The sequence below is a fragment of the Otolemur garnettii genome, unplaced genomic scaffold (assembly GCF_000181295.1).
Source record: "Otolemur garnettii isolate 467f Iridium unplaced genomic scaffold, OtoGar3 scaffold00052, whole genome shotgun sequence".
NCBI lineage: Eukaryota > Metazoa > Chordata > Mammalia > Primates > Galagidae > Otolemur > Otolemur garnettii.
In genome coordinates, this window is record NW_003852447.1 from 3261561 (window position 1) to 3274641 (window position 13081).

General features: G+C 33.3%; 1 protein-coding gene across 1 annotated transcript in view; it reads left to right on the forward strand.

The window, feature by feature from the left end:
• The window catches only part of RALGAPA1 (Ral GTPase activating protein catalytic alpha subunit 1), a 224124-nt gene that overhangs the window by 107445 nt on the left and 103598 nt on the right, over positions 1-13081 (forward strand). Inside the window, exons 22-27 of the mRNA XM_023514391.1 lie at positions 2561-2754; positions 3017-3115; positions 4668-4823; positions 6283-6411; positions 8098-8223; positions 11718-11776. Of these exons, the coding sequence (XP_023370159.1) occupies positions 2561-2754; positions 3017-3115; positions 4668-4823; positions 6283-6411; positions 8098-8223; positions 11718-11776 (763 nt within the window). The remainder of the gene's footprint in view (positions 1-2560; positions 2755-3016; positions 3116-4667; positions 4824-6282; positions 6412-8097; positions 8224-11717; positions 11777-13081) is intronic.

Genomic DNA, 13081 nt, shown 5'->3' on the forward strand with positions numbered 1-13081 from the left:
TTTGGCTCTTCTTAATATATCTTTTTACTTTTAAAGATTTATAGTTTTATTTTTGTTCATTTTATTATAGTTGATTATAGTCTTAGAAGTAGTGATTGCATTATTTTAGGGTTATTGTTTATTGCATTATTTATTGATATTATGTTTCCTAGAACATACATAATTTGGCATCATTTTCTTAAATATTTTACCTAAGGTACCTGCTGACTCAGAGAAGAAAAGTAGTAGCATCATCATTTGTTAATCTTTCAGTTAAATGGTTTATCAAATATATAATATTTTTATTAACTTTGATTCTGCAAACATATCTGTGAAACTTAATTAAAAAGTATATATTCCAAATGAAGTATTTTTAAGTAAATGTTAAAGAGTGACTTGAGAAACCTCAGAAACTGCAGATTAAAAGTGACTTTTGCTAAAGCCTATGCAATATAATAGGCATTTGCAAATATGTCAAGATTTCAATCAAAGACATAGTTGATGAGATATAGTTTACAATGAATAAAATAAAAAGTCAGTTTTCAGTGGTAAGTCAGCATGTTTATTCCCTGGGCAAAGGTAGAAATTTAAAGTTGTCTAGCTTCTGGACTTAATATTTAAGGGACTCGTGTAGTTATGTAGCCCTAATTTTCTAGTTAATGGGTTATTTCTGACCTCTTTGTTTTCTCTTTTTGGCTTGCAATTTTTTGTTTAGAGTTTCCCCCCAACATTTGGAAAAAAGTTCCAAACTTACAGAAAAGGTGCAAGGCTAGTAAAGTGAACACCTGTAACTTTCATATAAATTCAGCAGGTGCTAATATTTTACTACTTTGTCTTCTATTTACTCAAATGCACCTATTTGCACAAAAAACCTTTCCCCCTTCCCTTTTTTTGCTGAGCTATATAAAAGGGAATTGCAAATACCAGATTCTTCAGAGCTAAACACTTATGTCCTAAAAAAAGAGTATGTTTCCTGTATAACCACAATATAATGGCCGCATTCAGGATATTTAACAGATATGTTGCTCTTAGTCCATAGTCCCAGATGTCTTCAATTGTCCCAGTAAAGTCCTCGATAGCTGCTACCACACCAGCTTCAACACATCACCAACCCAATCCAAAATTTAATCAAAGACCACACATCATTGCCTGCTTTTTAATCTTTCAGAATTGTTAGCTTGGCAGCACCCATAGCTCAGTGGGTAGGGCACCGGCCACATACACCAAGGCAGGCTGGTTCGAATCCAACCCAACTAAACAACAATGACAACTGCAACAACAACAAAAATAGCCAGGTGTTGTGGCCGGCACCTGTAGTTTTAGCTACTTTGGAGGTTGAGATGAGAATCACTTAAGCCCAAGAGTTTGAGGTTACTGTGAGCTATGTTGTCATGTACTCTACCAAGGGCTACATAGTGAGACTCTGTCTCAATAAATAATAAATAAGATTGTTTGCTTTACTTTGAAAAGTATAAGTTAAAAACAAAGCTATCGATACATCTCTATATTATGAAACTGCCGTAGAGTAGGGAGGCATTAACTGTAATTGTTAAAATGTTAATGTTTTTTGTTTTGTTTTGTTTTTAGTGGCTTTTATGCCATAAGCCTTTAAACACAATTATGGAGAAAGGATAATTATTTAGTACCTTTTAGCATTACAAGGCATATTTAATATGTATTATATACTTAATATGCAAAGAGAAAGCTAAGTATTAGGAATAAAGGATTATATATGCTAAGAATGAACTTACTAATTATCAATCAAAGGATATTATCAAACATGAAAAAGCTTATGATTCTTTCAGTCTAAGACTTTAGTTCCCAAAGTTCTTCAGATACATGGATATCTTTAACTTTCTAATGAATTTCTGGAGTGGAAATTTAGTAAAATAATGTTTGTTTTTTTATAACAATTAGAGCAGACCTATAATGATACCTGCACTGTCCGATACCTACACTGTCTGTTTTACAGATGAGGAAATGTAGCCTTTGGTTATTAAATAACTTGTATATTTTTACTTATGATCTTGCCAATATTAATAGGCAAAATATAAGGTAATTTTGATTGTTTAAATTTTAGTAAAAATGTCTGTTTTTCATGCCATTGTGATACCTTTGGCTTAATTGTGAAATATATAAATATATTTCTTTGGAAGCTTTAACTATAAAGAAGCCAGCTTATGAAGACTTCCTACAAGATCTGGCTTTGACCTGAGATTTTTCTACAAATTTGGTGATATAAGCTAAAGTACCTATTAGAGAAAAGTGATTATGTGCTTAAAAATTTGATATTGATATCATACATAAATTTCCCTGTCTGGCATATGCCCAGTGAGGAGTATTTGCATTATTTCCTCCTTAAGCAAATCTGGGTATAAGTATCATTGAATAAATAATTATTGTCACAATACGGAATTATGAACTAGTGAGTTTTTGACCTTGACAGGAAAAAATAACAGTAAAGTACATTGACTTCATTCACTTTTGTAGATATTTAAGATACTTGATTTAACTTGGTGCTTTTGGATTTTTGTGGTCAATTTCTGAAAAATTACTGACATTATTGTATTTTTTTTAATAGAAATCAGTGAATTTCCATCTGAATGTTGTAGTGTGATGGCAGGGGGTACTCTTACTGGATGGCATGCTGATGTTGCTACTGTAATGTGGCGAAGAATGCTAGGCATTTTGGGAGATGTCAATGCAATTATGGATCCTGAAATACATGCTCAAGTTTTTGATTACCTCTGTGAACTTTGGCAGAATCTAGCTAAGGTAAAAAAAAGAAAATAAAGGATATAAAGGGAGAAGAAAAATAAAATGTTGAGAAATAGAAGAGACCTTAGAAAACATTTTGAACTACCCCCACCCCTCATACAATAGAGGTACTGGTGCCTGCTGGCATGGCAACGTTCTTAACCATAATTAAGCATTTACTTAGTTGTAGAAACTGGATTTGAACTTCAGCTTGAGGTAAAGCAGACTGGAAGAGAGAACAGTTTTCAAAGGTTTATTGCCTTTTATTTGAAAATTACAGATTAGAGATAACCTTGGCATTTCAACTGATAACCTGACCTCCCCTTCTCCACCTGTTTTGATTCCTCCATTGAGAATTCTTACACCTTGGCTTTTTAAGGTAAGCTTAATGTATAAAATATTAATTTAAAATTTTCATTTAGTAAATTTTCAACATATGAAATTTTACCTATTATATAATCTTCTAGAGTAATTAATTTGTAACTAGCATGCTTAGGAAATCATCAGGCATTATACAGAGGAGAGTAAGTATGGCAGTATTATACAGAATATATTTTGGTTTTTTATTCAATAAAATCAGAGTGAATATAGAAAAGTATATCCTTAGGCCAGGTACTAGTGTTCTGGGAGGCCAAGGTGGATGGATTGCTTGAGCTCAGGAGTTCAAGACCAGACTGAGCAGGAGGGAGACCTCATCTCTACTAAAAATAGAAAAAATAGCCAGATATGGTAGTGGGAACCTGTAGTCCCAGCTACTTGGGAGCCTGAGGAAGGAGGATTGCTTGAGCCCAGGAGTTCAAAGTTGCTGTGAGCTATGATGCCATAGCACCTTGACCAGGGCGACAGAGTAAAACTCTGTCTCCAAAAACAAACCAAAAAAATAGGAAAAGTCTGTCTGTATTTTAGTTAAGTGAAATTTAAACCTTGAGTTGTATCACAGAATACACTGTATACTTTTGAAGATTTAATAATTTTAAATATTATTTGATATGTTTGGTACATTTTCCTAAGTGAAACAGTATGTGATTATTTATACCTACATTATATCATTTTGTGGTCTTTTCCCCCCATTTAGGGTTTATTGTTTTACTATTTTTAATTGTTTTCTGTTTATTATAATTTTTTTTAAAATTTCAGATTCATGGGAGGGTACAAAGAATTAGGTTACAATGTTTGCATTTGCTAGGTAGAATTCCTGTTGTACTTGTGTCCTGCACCCAGGACCCCAGCGTGCCATATACCCTTACATTGTGCCCATTAGGTGGGAGCACACCTCTCTTCCTCCTCCCTCTTTCCCCTACCCCAACTTTAGTTGAATTGAGTTTTTCTCTTGTGTGGCATGTATTAGATCCTACTAGTTTCATATTAGCATTGAGTACATTGGATATTTGGTTTTCCATCTTGTGATACTTAGAAGAATGTGTTTCAACTCTTAATTACAAAAGATGTAAAGTCTCCATCTTTTTTATGGGTGAATTGTGTGTGTGTGTGTGCACGTGTGCATCACAGTTTTTTAATCCATTCCAGGGTTGATGGGCATTTAGGTTGTTTCCACATCTTGGAGATTGTAAATTGAGCTGTGATAAATAATCAAGTGCAAATGTTCTTATAATAAAATGATTTTTTTCTTCTGGGTAGATGCCTAGTAATGGGACTATGGGATCAAATGGAAGGTATATTTTGAGTTCTTTGAGGATTTTCTATACTTCTTTCCAAAGAGGCTATATTATTTGCAGTCCCATGAACAGTGTAAAAGTGTTCCCTTCTCTCCATACCCACAGTTTCAGTCGTTCTAATTCTTAGTTCACTAAAGAAATTAGGTCAACATAGAAATAAATGAGAACAAATCTATTGCTTGCTATATTCAACTGTTTAAGTATTTGACAAATGTAATTTCTTTTTGAGTATTAAAATTAATCTTTTAATTTTAGGCAACCATGTTGACTGATAAATATAAACAAGGTAAATTACATGCTTATAAACTTATTTGTAATACAATGAAAAGAAGACAAGATGTATCTCCAAATAGAGATTTTCTAACACATTTCTACAATATAATGCATTGTGGATTACTTCATATTGATCAGGTAATTATTTTTATTTGCTAAGAAGTTATTTTATCAGTTTATTTTTGATTCTTGGGGCTGTTTGATTCTTATTTTTAAGGTCTAGAATTAAAACTCCCTTACATACAATTTACTTCTTTTTGACCTTATTTATTCTTAAAACATGGTTGAAAAACAAACCTGTTATTGTAGTTAGGTAATTGATTTGTGTATTCCTCCAACTTTAACTACCAACCAGTTCAGTTAACTTTTTGAAGAGATTAAACCACCTTGTGCTTACATTGTCTTCCTTTAATGTCCCAGTGTACCTGTTCTTAGGCTTTTTTTTTTTTTTTTTTTTTTAAGACAGAGCCTAAAGCTGTCACCCTGGGTAGAATGCCCCATGGCTCACAGCAATCTCCAACTCCTGGGCTCAAGTGATTTTCCTGCCTTTGCCTCCCAAGTAGCTGGGACTACAGGCAGCCGCCATTGTTGTTTGGCAGGCCCTGGCTGGATTCAAACCCACCAGCTTAGGTGTATGTGGCTGGTGCCTTAGCTGCTTAAGCCACAGGCGCCAAGCACATCACATATTTTTATTACCACCAATTATATTGGTATAGTGACAGTTACATTGATTGGGCAATTGTATGAGTTACAATCTTTAATCACAAATACAACTCTGGAACATTATTTCAGGGATCTTGATCTTGGCCATAAAACTAAAATGTATGGGAAATTGCAAGTCAGTAGTTATAAATATTACAAATATTTTTATCCTAATACATTTAAATTTCACTTGTAGGTCATTTAGAGGCATTAAATTAATATTAAAGGATGATAATTACATCTCTCTGAAAAATGCAAATACTTTAAAATAAGAGTAGTGTTCTACATGTCTCAAAACAACACTCTTAATTACTAGAAAAAGAGAGTTTTTGTTTAGGATAAGTTGGATTGAGTAACACAATCTAATACACTATGTTTTCGTGGTAAATTCCAAAGCAAAATAAATGAATAACTGAATTAAGAATATTCCCTTAAAAATGTCTAGGTCTAGATTTCTGAGGCTAGATATCTATTATCTTATCTAAAAAAAGAGTATCTTTCCAATTGCCACATATTAGGTCATGTGGGTTCTGAGAGTTACCGTATAGAAGCAATTAGGTGGCAGGAGAAACTACTTTGTAATATAGTTTTATAATGTGTGACCCTTGTGTTTTTAACTCTCTGAAGCGAAGAACCTTTTTTTTCTCTAGTATGACCAAAAATGCTGGTATTTGTAATAGTTAAAGAAATGTGTTTCTAAGTTTACTTTTCCTTTGTCAGACTATAATGTTAAATGTGGATTATTGGAAGAATTAAAATTAGCCTTTCCAATTAGTCAGCCAATGCACAGTAATTGCCTTTTAAAATTATTTCCATTATCTATTTTAAGGATGTTGATAAGCTGATACCCAGAATTACATATGTGATATTTCCCCCCTTTTTTCTTTATTCTAAGGATATCGTCAATACAATCATCAAACACTGCTCACCTCAGTTTTTTTCTCTTGGTTTGCCTGGAGCCACAATGCTTATTATGGATTTTATTGTAGCAGCTGGTAGAGTGGCTTCTTCAGCTTTTCTCAATGTAAGTTATTGCTTGTTCTTAATAATACAACAAACTTTAGATAGCTAGAACCCAGCTAACAAAGCTGTAAAGGAGGAGCTGTCATTGATAAACTACAATATGCAGATTTTCAGGAAATTATACAGTTTAACTGGAATTGGTTGCTTTTCTTCTATTAAAAAATGTAAATACAAGGCTCGGTGCCTGTGGCTCAAGCAGCTAAGGTGCCAGCCACATACACCTAAGGTGGTGGGTTGGAATCCAGCCCAGGTCCGCCAAACAACAATGATGGCTGCAACCAAAAAAAATAGCCGGCCGTTGTGGCAGGCGCCTGTGGTCCCAGCTACTCGAGAGGCTGAGGCAGGAGACTCACTTGAGCCCAGGAGTTTGAGGTTGCTGTGAGTTGTGATGCCACAGCACTCTACCCAGGGGGCTAGCTTGAGGCTCTGCCGCCAAAATAAATAAATAAATAAATAAATGTAAATACAAAATTCTGAAGTGTAAGAAAGTGCTAACGTTAGTTAGCACTGACATCAGTAGAATCTGATAAGCATAATAGGACTTAAAGTTGAGGAAATCAAGGAAATAAGGTGGGGAAAAAAGCAAAGAAGGTAGCAAAAGAGAAGGAAGAAACACAATGTGTTATCCTTGCACAATGTGTATGCATATATTAAATCATGCTATACACCTTAAATACTACATATATTTAATCTTTATTTAACAATTAAATATTTTAAAATTAAAAGAAACAGTGATGGATGCTGCCTGTGGCTCAAAAGGGTAGGGCGCCGGCCTCATATGCTGGAGGTGGCAGGTTCAAACCCAGCCCCAGCAAAAAAACAAAAAAAGTAAAAAAAGAAACAGTGATTAGATAACTACCCTAGGAGGAAATATACCCTAGGTATAAACTCTGAACTCTCAAACTGCATGTGAGGATTTTTTATACTATAACGAAACTGTGAATAATTACTAAACATACAAATCAATTTGCAGGTGTTTTTGTAAATGAAATGGCATATTAGTAGGTAGTAGGTGGATGATGTTTAGTGCACATCCAAGAAGGCGATGTTGATGCTTCAGAAATAGCTTAATATATCTATTAAGAAAAAAAGATAAAAAGTTAGCTTCAGCTATAGTCCAGGCATACATTTTAATGTTTTTAGAAAGCAGTGTAGGCTATGTTTTTCTTTCATCCGTAATATTATAAATATTATAAAATATTTAAAAATTTCATATATAATATAAAAACCATCTAGACTAGCGCCTTTCATATAGTTAACATTTTCATCTTTATATTTATTACTACCTAAGGATGAATAAATAATGTAGTAAAATTGAGTCATCAGCTTATTAAACCAATAAGTTACTATGTTGCGTTACCTTTATAATTAAACTATTTATATTTTTCCTTATAATTAGGGTGAATTGATGCTGGTAACTAAGTTATATTCCTATTTACAGTCTCATTAAGTGTGGCTGATTTGAGGAAAGCTCTGATACTTGTTTATTGCACTTAATGAGAATAACAGTAGTTGATGTGGAAAGTGTAGATGGGAACCTAAATCTTTTTGTGTCCCTTTTCCTTTTTGAACTTTGTTTTATACTCTTACTTCTAGGTCCAGTGTAGTTGGGTAGTAAAGTAATTTTTCTGATAATTTAAAGACATAATTAAATACTTTTTAAAGCTTTTTAAAATCCGATACACAGGCACCGAGAGTGGAAGCACAAGTTCTTCTGGGATCTTTGGTTTGCTTTCCCAACTTATATTGTGAACTGCCTTCTCTCCATCCCAACATTCCTGACATTGCAGTATCTCAGTTTACAGATGTTAAGGTAAGAAATCACAACCATGTAACAAAAAACCACTTGCACTCTTAAATCTATTTAAATTTTTTTAAAAGAAAATGAATCAGATGCTAATTTTTAGCATTTAAATGATTTTATAACAATAAAATTTGTTTTCCTTTTTTTTAAGACAGAGTTTTAAGCTGTTGCCCTGGGTAGGGTGCTGTGGCATCACAGCTCACAGCATCCTCAAACTCTTGGGCTTAAGTGATTCTTTTGCCTCAGCCTCCCAAGTAGCTGGGACTACAGGCACCCACCACAGTGTCTGGCTATTTATTTTTTGTTGTTGTTGTTGTTGCAGTTGTTATTGTTGTTTTAGCTGACCTGGTCTGGGTTTGAACCCACCAGCCTTGGTGTATGTGGCCAGCACCTTCCTTACCCACTGAGCTACCAGCACCTCTTATTCTTTTTCTTTTTGAAATCCATACAAGAATTAAAGAACTTTAACCAGCCATGTCCTTCAGACATAAAGGCTGGAATGTTTATTAGGAACATAGACTTTTTTGCGTTTAATACTTCTTTGGGACTTTTTTCTTGTTATTAAGCCTAGTCTACCTTTTAGAATTTATTCATTCATTCACTGAACCTTTATTGAAACATCCTATGATCTAGATACTATGTTCCTAACGTAAGGCTTCTAAGATTGAGATGGCAAACTAAACGTGCATATTTGACTGTCCCTGTCCCAGTTTCCCAGTGTACTGAGACAAAGTAATGGAAAATTCTATACTGTTGTAGCAAACTATGGTCTTGGGTAGGTACTCATGTACCTAAGTCTTAAAGGGCTTGAATAAGGTATAAAATTAAGAGCAACTATAAAGAGCTGCCCCAGATATTAATTCATAAACAAACAAAAAAAATTGAGTCAATTTAAGAGCAGACATGCCCAAATGTCTTTTGTTTATAAGATTTTTGTGTGTGTGTGTGTGTGTAGAAAAATGGCTCAAATTTGTTACGTGCCTCTGTAGGGGTTGGCCTCTGTTTGAAGGGAAGATGTGACACCTTTAGCATTCTAGTCCTCTGGACTCAATAATTCTTAGACCAGGGTAGAGGGAGGGAGTCCTGTGAAAATTTCTCCTGCTTAGGATAAAGGCAGTCAGTGCTCTGGGCTCAGCAGTGTGCCTGGTAGTAAATAATTCCATCACTAAGTTAAGAGCTGTCTCTTAAAAACTGAATGCCTCTGTACTGTAAATTCCTAAGGGTGTAATAGTCCTGATATGTTGTGCCTGTCACAGTAATTGTCAGATGGTCTTTGCTTGACCTGAATTGGTGCCTAGAATTAGATGAAGGATTCAGAGAGACATTATAACTCCTTGTGAGCTATGCTAATTTTTTTAACTTGATTTTTCTGATGTTTTTACATTTATGTTAAGAGTGCCGGGCACATAGTATATACTCAGAAATCATTTGTTAAATAAGTGAACACAGTGCCAGGCACATGGTATATACTCTGAAATCATTTGTTAAATAAGTGAACTTGACTTATGCATTAAATAATATAGGTTAATACAGATTTATGGTGCCATTTAATAAAAACTATGCAAAGTGACCTTTGTTCTTTAGAGATATGATAGGTATGGTTTCTTTTATTTTTAGATATTAAAGGCCATTCTAGTGTCTGCTTCTGAGCGGTCCAACATTTTCTCATTTACATTTCACATGTAAATGAGATCATGTAGTATTTGTCTTTCTTTGTCTGTATTGTTTTATTTACCAGAGTGTCATCTAGCTTCATTCATGTTGTCACAAATGACAAGCTTTCCTTCTTTTTAAAGGCTGAGTAATATTCCTTTGTGTGTGTATTTATATGCACGTGACATTTATCCACTAGTCCTCCTGTGGACACTTAGGTTTTTTCCATATATTGGCTATCATGAATTGACTACTACAGAATTCTGCAGTAGACATGGTAGTGCAGATATTTCTTTGACATATTAATTACATGTCTTTTAGATGTATACCCAAAAGTAGGATTGTTTCAGGTTGTATGGATATTTTAACAATATTCTTCCAGTTCAAGAACACTAATTATTTTCTGTCCTTTTCAGGTTCTTTAATCAGTGTTTTATATTTTTCAGTATATGGGTATTTCAACTCTTTGGTTTAAATTTATTCATAATCATTTGGTTTTTGATACTATTTTTAAATGGAATTGTTCTTTTAATTTCTTTTTTAGATAGTTCATTGTTAGTATATAAAAACACAACAGATTTTTTTTTTTTTGAGACAGAGTCTCAAACTGTTGCCCTGGATAGAGTGCTGTGGCATCATAGCTCACAGCAACCTCCAACTCTTGGGCCCAAGGGATCCTCTTGCCTCAGTTTTTTTGTTTTTAGTAGAGATAGTGTCTTGCTTTTGCTCAGGCTGCTCTTGAACTCGTGAGCTCAAGCTCCCAGAGTGCTAGGATTATAGGCGTGAGCTACCACACCCAGCCCATAACAGATTTTTGTATGTTTTTGGTGGAGTCTTTAGGATTTTCTATATGTGTTTTGTTATCTACAAAAAGAGTTCTAATTCTTTCTTTCCAGTATAGATGCTTTTTCTCTTTTTCGTTTTTTTGCCTGATTACTCTGGCTAGGACTTCCAGTACTATCTTGAGCAGAAGTGGGCATCCTTTTCTTGTTCCTGTCTTAAAGGAAACATTTTCAGTTTTTCACTGTTGTATATGATGTTAGCTACAGACTTGTTATATATGGCCTTATGTTATGTTGAGGTACATTCTTCTTATACCTAATTTGTTAAGTTTTAATCATGTATTTTGTCAAATGCTTTATCTCCTCCTATTGAGATGATCATATGATTTTAGTCCTTTATTCTGTTAACATGATTGCTCTTATTGATTTGCATATATTGAACCATCCTTGCATCACAGTCATGGTATACAATCCTTTTAATGTGCTGTTGAATTTGGTTTGCTAGTATTTCTTTGAGGATTTTTGGATCTGTAGTCATTAGGGATATTGGCCTGTAAATTTTTTTTTCTTGTAGTACCCTTGTCTTACTTTGATATCTGGGTACTGGCCTTGTAAAATGAGAATGAAAGTATTCCCTCCTTTTCAGTTTTTTAGAAGAGTTTGAGAAGAATTAGCGTTAATTCTTCTTTAAATGTTTGGTAGAATTTGTCAGTGAAGTAATTTGGTCCTGGCTTTTAATTGGTATGTCTCACAATTTTAAAAGATGCTTATACCTTTGAGTTGTTATTCTGCTTTAATTTCTTGCCTTTATTACTGTACTAATCAGGAAAAATGATATTTTCTGAACATACATTTTTGGTTATAAATGTCAGCTACTTTTCTCAATAATATTAGATACCTTTATTGTAAGTATGTATACAAGAACAAAACCTGTTTTACTTAACTGTTGTATTCTTTATACCTGATGTAGTACACGGTCCACATACATAGTGGCCACTTAATAAATATTTGTAGAATGAATGAATGAAAACTTAATCATTGCTATTAACTATTTCCCCATTATTTTAGGAACTTATAATCAAAACCGTATTAAACTCAGCAAGAGATGAGCCCTCTGGTCCTGCACGGTAGGTCACATATACTTAGACTTAATTATTCTGTGTTTAGAATCTTATTTTAGGGGCGGCACCTGTGGCTCAAGAGTATGGTGCCAGCCCCCATATACCAAAGGTGGTGGGTTCAGGCCCAGCCCTGGCCAAAACTGGAAAAAAAAAAAAAAAAAGAAGAAGAGTCTTATTTTCGAAGTTGACTGAATTATTACATCAATCCACATTGTTTCAGACATATAAAAGCTATTCTGAATTACAAATTCAAATTATTGAAATGGTTAAATACTTTTTTTCATGAGGTAAATATTAACAAAAAAATCATGGTCACCTTTTTCTGTCTAAAGTAATTTGTTTTAGTTTTATTTAAGTACATTTTGCTTCGTTTGGATTATATTTATCATTGTCTTTTATGTGATACTTTGAAGCTCATTAGTAGATACCAAATGAATATTTACTAAACAGAATTAAAACAGAATATTTTTATTGTAGATAATGATATGTCAAAGAAATAGTATATTTTAATATTTATAAATATTTGATGAGGAATTTTAAAAATAACATAGAAGGTTTTTACTTTTTTTCTCTTCATAATGTCCTAAGTAGTAAAAACTGAGGTTTTTCTTTGTTTTGGTAAACCTTTCAAAGGAAAGGGTAAGATTTAAATTAACAGGTTACTAATACCATGTCTTGTCTCTTCCCCCAAATATCATCAAATTATATATTATATCTCTTGATAATTCTGGTAGTGTGCTAGCCCCCTTAACATTATACTATACTGCTACTTCTCTAAGCTTAATCTCTGCAGACCTTCCTGTTTTTTAATTATCTGACCCAAGTTTCAAATTGTATAAATCATGGTTTTAACCATTTGGATTCTATTTCTAATTTAAAACTGTTTTTCCAGCAAATAAAAATAATGTATGATTCTGATGAGAGTGTTTAAAAAAATAATAATATAAAATGAGCTATTTAATTAAATGAAATATAGCTCCAATTTAATTGTATTTTTCTCACTTAGTAGCCAAGTTAACTATAAACAAATCTCTTTGAGCAAATTTTTCTTTTACAATAATGTATGTTTCAAGGGTTTTCCTATATTATTATTTCATTTAATTCTCATCACAGTTTTGAGAGATTGCTGGAATCACCCTGTTCTTCCAATTTTATTAGCCAGAAACTGATACTTAGAAAGCCAACATTTGTTAGACCCAAAAGTAATGTTTTATTAAGCCTTTTTAATGTGTTAGGTGCTGTTCTAAACACTTTTGTTAGCTTCTTGAGGTTTTTAGTAATTCTATGAGATAGATAAAATTTTCATCCTTT